The 6,000-nt window shown below is 48.3% G+C and overlaps 1 protein-coding gene across 1 annotated transcript; it reads left to right on the top strand.

The window, feature by feature from the left end:
• Positions 1 to 195: 195 nt before the first annotated feature.
• On the top strand, positions 196 to 5,735 carry LOC310772222 (prolow-density lipoprotein receptor-related protein 1-like; the record flags this gene model as incomplete). Its single annotated transcript, XM_083664646.1, has 9 exons — positions 196 to 388; positions 1,034 to 1,162; positions 1,771 to 1,890; positions 2,356 to 2,469; positions 2,876 to 3,025; positions 3,124 to 3,246; positions 3,953 to 4,069; positions 5,040 to 5,168; positions 5,607 to 5,735. Coding segments are annotated over 9 exons (1,204 nt in total), but the record flags the coding sequence as incomplete, so codon positions are not given.
• Positions 5,736 to 6,000: the final 265 nt, after the last annotated feature.

Raw genomic sequence — 6,000 nt, 5'->3', positions numbered from 1 at the left:
CACACAACGCTACTATTTTTAGCTATTTCGGATAAAATAAGCCAAACGTTCCCACTCTTTGACAGCGACGCGCACCTCCTTGCTAGTGAAAAAAATGTAAACAGGAAGTCGACAACCGGCTACCGCTGAGAATCATGGGAAACGTAGGTCCAGGAAAAAGGTGAATATATATGTATTTTTTTTTTTTTACTTTAGGTGTTGTTGAAGAATGAGCCGGTCCATCCGTTTGGCCTGGCTGTGTATGGAGACTACATCTTCTGGACGGACTGGGTGAGGAGGGCCGTCCTCAGGGCCGACAAATACACAGGAGGAGACATGAAGGTGCTGCGTGCAGACATCCCTCAGCAGCCGATGGGCATCATCGCTGTGGCCAACGACACCAACAGCTGTGAGTATCATCAAAGACGAGGGGATGTCAAGCTAAACGGCCCCACTTCAACTTCACTTCCTGTCGTTTTGTCACGTGGGTTTTGCCCCATGGTTTTCCACGCACACGGCCACTTAGGAGACTTGCAGCATGAACAAATTCCGAACGCACCGCCCACGAGGTCCGTGGTTGGTCAATTCATATGTCTGTCAAGCATCCTTTTTCTTGTCTTGGGGGGTGTGGGCGTTAACCACTTTTCAGAGTTGTGTTTTCCTGACGTAGATGTATCTACAGCTGGCTACTGCAAGACTACCGGCTTGCTATTGTGGTAAAAATGTCTTTATATAACACAGTACATTACATACACTAAATCTCCTGGGTAATAATACCCTTTCAGGCGAGTTTTCTCCTTGCCGAACAAATAACGGAGGTTGCCAAGACCTGTGTCTGCCCACATCGGATGCACGGGTCAACTGCAGTTGCCGTGGAGACAGACGGCTTCTGGAGGACAATACCTGCTCTGGTGAGGGAGAGGGAGAGAGATACTGGACAGTCTATATACAGTTATATCATTCTAGGATAATACTTAACAAAATCCTATTCTTGCTCAAAATGCGATGGGGGCTGAACGCTTGTCACTAATTCCAAATGTTTCTGCCTTCCCAGCTCTGAACATTTCGTGTGGAAACGTCGATGACTTTGAGTGTGGTAACGGCGACTGTATCAACTACAGCCTGACCTGTGACGGCATGGCTCACTGCAAGGACAAGTCTGATGAGAAGCAGTCGTACTGCGGTGAGTTTCCCTGCTGCACTCTGAGGTGACAGGTGACTCTGAAGAGAGCTGTCACAGCTGCACTCTGAGGTGACTCTGAGTAGAGCTGTCACAGCTCCACTCTGAGGTGACAGGTGACTCTGAGTAGAGCTGTCACAGCTGCACTCTGAGGTGACTCTGAGTAGAGCGGTCACAGCTCCACTCTGAGGTGACAGGTGACTCTGAGTAGAGCGGTCACAGCTCCACTCTGAGGTGACTCTGAGTAGAGCTGTCACAGCTCCACTCTGAGGTGACTCTGAATAGAGCTGTCACAGCTCCACTCTGAGGTGACTCTGAGTAGAGCTGTCACAGCTCCACTCTGAGGTGACTCTGAGTAGAGCTGTCACAGCTCCACTCTGAGGTGACTCTGAATAGAGCTGTCACAGCTCCACTCTGAGGTGACTCTGAGTAGAGCTGTCACAGCTCCACTCTGAGGTGACTCTTAGTAGAGCGGTCACAGCTCCACTCTGAGGTGACTCTGAGTACAGCTGTCACAGCTCCACTCTGAGGTGACAGGTGACTCTGAGTAGAGCTGTCACAGCATTGACTTGTCAAGTAGCTACTGATCTTCATCTCAAACTGCTCCACAGCCAATCGCCTGTGTAAGAAAGGCTACAGGCGCTGCATCAATGGCCGCTGCATCGGCCACCAGCTCTGGTGTGACGGCATGGACGACTGTGGCGACCACTCCGACGAGCTGCCCTGCAACAGTAAGAATATGTCTCTTTCACAGACGCAAGTGATTTAAAAAAAAGCATCAGCTAGGCTCCTGACAGGTGTAAAAAAAACAAAAAACATATCACTTCACTGGCTGCCCTACTTAAAAATCTTGCCAATTGTTTACATAATTTCTGGACTTTTCTGGCTTTACCAGACACCCTTTACATCTCCTTTAGGTCTTCTGATCTCTTGGTCATTCCTTGATCAAGGCTAAAACTTTGTAAAGGGATTCTCTGTTGTGGTCCCTGAGAATGTTGAACCTCCTTGAAAGTGTTAGATTAGCAGAATCCATTTCCTCCCCCACATGTTCCCCCATTTTCTTAATTGTTTATGTATGAAAAACCCATAGCTTTTTTCTTGCTCTGTTGTCTTTTTCTTTTAACCGAGCTTTGTCATGAAGTGTTTCTCTCCGTAAAGTTGACTTGACGCGGTGCTTCCTCCTGTGCTTCCTGCAGTGACCCTGTGCAAACCGGGCGAGTTCCAGTGCAAAGACGGAAGCTGCATCTCCAACTTCAGCCGCTGTGACCAGGTGGTCCAATGTGAAGACGCCAGTGATGAGATGAACTGCCGTAAGTGATCTGCTGTAGCTTCGACCATTTCTACACCTTACCATTGTAAATGAATGACAGGACATGGAAGAAGAAGTTCTGTCTAGAAAATGAGATGCGTTTTGACAAGAGCCCAACCTCGGGGGGCATCCTGGTGACTGCTAAAGTGGACGTCGTGTGCTCACAGCTGCATGGGTTCACACATCTAAGATTGTGCTAGACTATTACATCTCTTTCTATCCCTTTCTGGCGGTGTTTATCTCTTTGTGTTAGCAAAAAAAAGCGATGGAGGGAAAGGTGGACCTCTCTCCACTGTGCTTTAAAATGATTGAGATTGACATGGGAGAATCAGCTACAGTACATGAATAGGAAATGTATGTCTTCATGGTTCTTTGTCAAAGGTTTTTATTATTATTCTCTCTCTCAGACGCCACTGACTGCTCCCGTTTCTTCCGTCTGGGAGTGAAAGGAGCTTCCTTCCAGAGCTGTGAGAAGACCACCCTGTGCTACCTGCCCTCCTGGGTGTGCGACGGCAACAACGACTGTGGAGACTTCTCAGACGAGAGGAACTGCCCAGGTTGGACACACTTTTCTCTCCCCGTGTCCTCCAGTTTTCCGTGCGTCTCTGAAATGGCCGCGGCTCCTCCTACATTGTGCTTTCCTTTCGCCTTGCAGATAAACGGAAGCTGAAGTGTCCAATCAACTTCTTCGCCTGTCCCAGCGGCCGCTGCATCCCAATGAGCTGGACCTGCGACAAGGAGAACGACTGTGAGAACGGAGCCGACGAGACGCACTGTGGTCAGTCTGCTGCACACATGTCCTCCATTACCCACACACTGTTTGTTGAGTTATATACCGTAGTCAACAAGACTGGTGCCTAAACAAAACAAAAAATAGCCTGGTAAAAACCATCGTTAACACAGGATCTCACATTCCGCTTCGATCTGCACATCAGTCTGGTCTTCCAGCCGCCCACAGAAATGTCCTGAAATTGCACTGGACCAATCAGGAACGCCGCTGGCAAAATGGTAATGGCGTCTCCCGAAGCAACGAGTGGTGACGTTAACGCTAGTAGAGTAAACACAGCCGTAAGTGCAGTTATTGCAGAAATAGACTCAATAACGACAATTGAGACAAGAACAAGAGTATGCACCAGCGTGAGTTTCTCGGCAGAAAAGACATTTTCGCCGTTCTTCCGACCGGATTTGGCGACGCTGATTGGCTGAAGGAGTTGTCTGTCAAGGCAAGTACACTCGCCCACTGAAATCGATGTCCAGACCGATACACAACGTGACGTAGAGAACATTTAAGTTACATTAGCTTTATTTACAGAATGTGAGGTCAGAATGGTTTTACCAGGCTACCAAAGAATAGCCATTTTTCTTCTTCACATTGATCTTCTCATTGTGGACGGAAAGGTATGGCCGTTACTGTTGCTGTTGTTAGGGAGAATGAAATCATCCTTTCAAAAAAGTTGAAGCTGTCTGTTTTCCCCTACTTGCAGACAAGTTCTGTACGCCCACGCAGTTTGAGTGCGGGAACCACCGCTGCATCTCCAGCCACTGGGTGTGTGACGGCTCTGACGACTGCGGAGATGGTTCTGATGAGGACCAGAAATGCAGTGAGTCACACTTATTATTTCCACTCTGTCCTCGTCAACTGGCAGCCACGGGTATTACTGGCTGCTCTCAGAGTATTACTGGCTGCTCTCAGAGTATTACTGGCTGCTCTCAGGGTATTACTGGCTGCTCTCAGAGTATTACTGGCTGCTCTCAGGGTATTACTGGCTGCTCTCAGGGTATTACTGGCTGCTCTCAGAGTATTACTGGCTGCTCTCAGGGTATTACTGGCTGCTCTCAGAGTATTACTGGCTGCTCTCAGTGTATTACTGGCTGCTCTCAGGGTATTACTGGCTGCTCTCAGTAGTATTACTGGCTGCTCTCAGGGTATTACTGGCTGCTCTCAGAGTATTACTGGCTGCTCTCAGGGTATTACTGGCTGCTCTCAGAGTATTACTGGCTGCTCTCAGGGTATTACTGGCTGCTCTCAGGGTATTACTGGCTGCTCTCAGAGTATTACTGGCTGCTCTCAGGGTATTACTGGCTGCTCTCAGTAGTATTACTGGCTGCTCTCAGGGTATTACTGGCTGCTCTCAGGGTATTACTGGCTGCTCTCAGTAGTATTACTGGCTGCTCTCAGTGTATTACTGGCTGCTCTCAGTGTATTACTGGCTGCTCTCAGGGTATTACTGGCTGCTCTCAGTAGTATTACTGGCTGCTCTCAGTGTATTACTGGCTGCTCTCAGTGTATTACTGGCTGCTCTCAGTGTATTACTGGCTGCTCTCAGTGTATTACTGGCTGCTCTCAAGGTATTACTGGCTGCTCTCAGAGTATTACTGGCTGCTCTCAGGGTATTACTGGCTGCTCTCAGTAGTATTACTGGCTGCTCTCAGAGTATTACTGGCTGCTCTCAGGGTATTACTGGCTGCTCTCAGGGTATTACTGGCTGCTCTCACACACTGTGGAAGCATAATGAGCAGGACTCCATGATGACGCAGTGTCATTATGTAACCTCTCCCATATGTTCACAGAATCTAAGACCTGCAGTCCCGAGGCGTTCCAGTGTCCAGGCTCCCACATGTGTGTGCCTCAGCGCTGGAAGTGTGACGGGGACAAGGACTGCCCCGATGGAGCCGACGAGAGCGTCAAGGCCGGGTGCAGTGAGTAGGACAGTCACAAAAATGCGACAGGGACTGGTGTTTAATGTGACAGGGACTGGTGTTTAATGTGACAGGGACTGGTGTTTTGGGTAACAAGTAGGCCAGGGTCATTTTTCTTTTCTTTTGTACAGATTGTGAGGGTGCAGATCGTAAGCTTTCAAAAATGATGTCCTACATTGAAAAATCGCCCTGAAAGTTGGTGAACAAGCTTAGTTTGCTAACAAATAAGTATTTAGTGATCCTAAAGCTTTGTTAAATTGAGTGCCTTCTTCAACATCTAAACTTTGCTAATATAAAAAAAGTCCCCCATCCAACCCCCCAAAAATAACACGTTTATCTTGATTTGTGCAATTTCACGTTGCCTACTAGCCCAATAGCCAAAAAAAGAGCCAATGTTTCCTTCCCCATTAAGCCGAGTGTTCTCTCTCTCTTTGGCAGCGTACACCAACAGCACTTGCGATGTGGAGAATGAGTTCATGTGCCAGAACAGACAGTGTATCCCCAAGCACTTTGTGTGTGACCATGACATCGACTGCTCCGACGGCTCCGATGAGTCTCCAGAATGTGGTAAGTGAGAAACAGAGGACAACCCAGTACAAAGCATACTGTAGTTAGTTAGTAGACTGTATAAGAAATAAGGACGTAGCCACCGTCACGTCACCTATTGGTTCCTGTCCTCCCCATTTGAAGCCTCGAGTTCCGCATTGTGACCGTCGCCATCTTTGTTTTCTTGGAGCCAGACGTGACCATATTTGGACGAGAAGACCTGCAGTGCTGCCTGCTATTGGTCCGTGATCGGCGAGCTGCATAATCACTGAACAGGCGACCTGTC

Source organism: Poromitra crassiceps, assembly GCF_964638095.1.
Source record: "Poromitra crassiceps genome assembly, contig: HAP1_SCAFFOLD_2396, whole genome shotgun sequence".
NCBI lineage: Eukaryota > Metazoa > Chordata > Actinopteri > Beryciformes > Melamphaidae > Poromitra > Poromitra crassiceps.
Note: the sequence above shows the minus strand (reverse complement) of the source record. Positions and strands in the feature narration are given on the sequence as shown.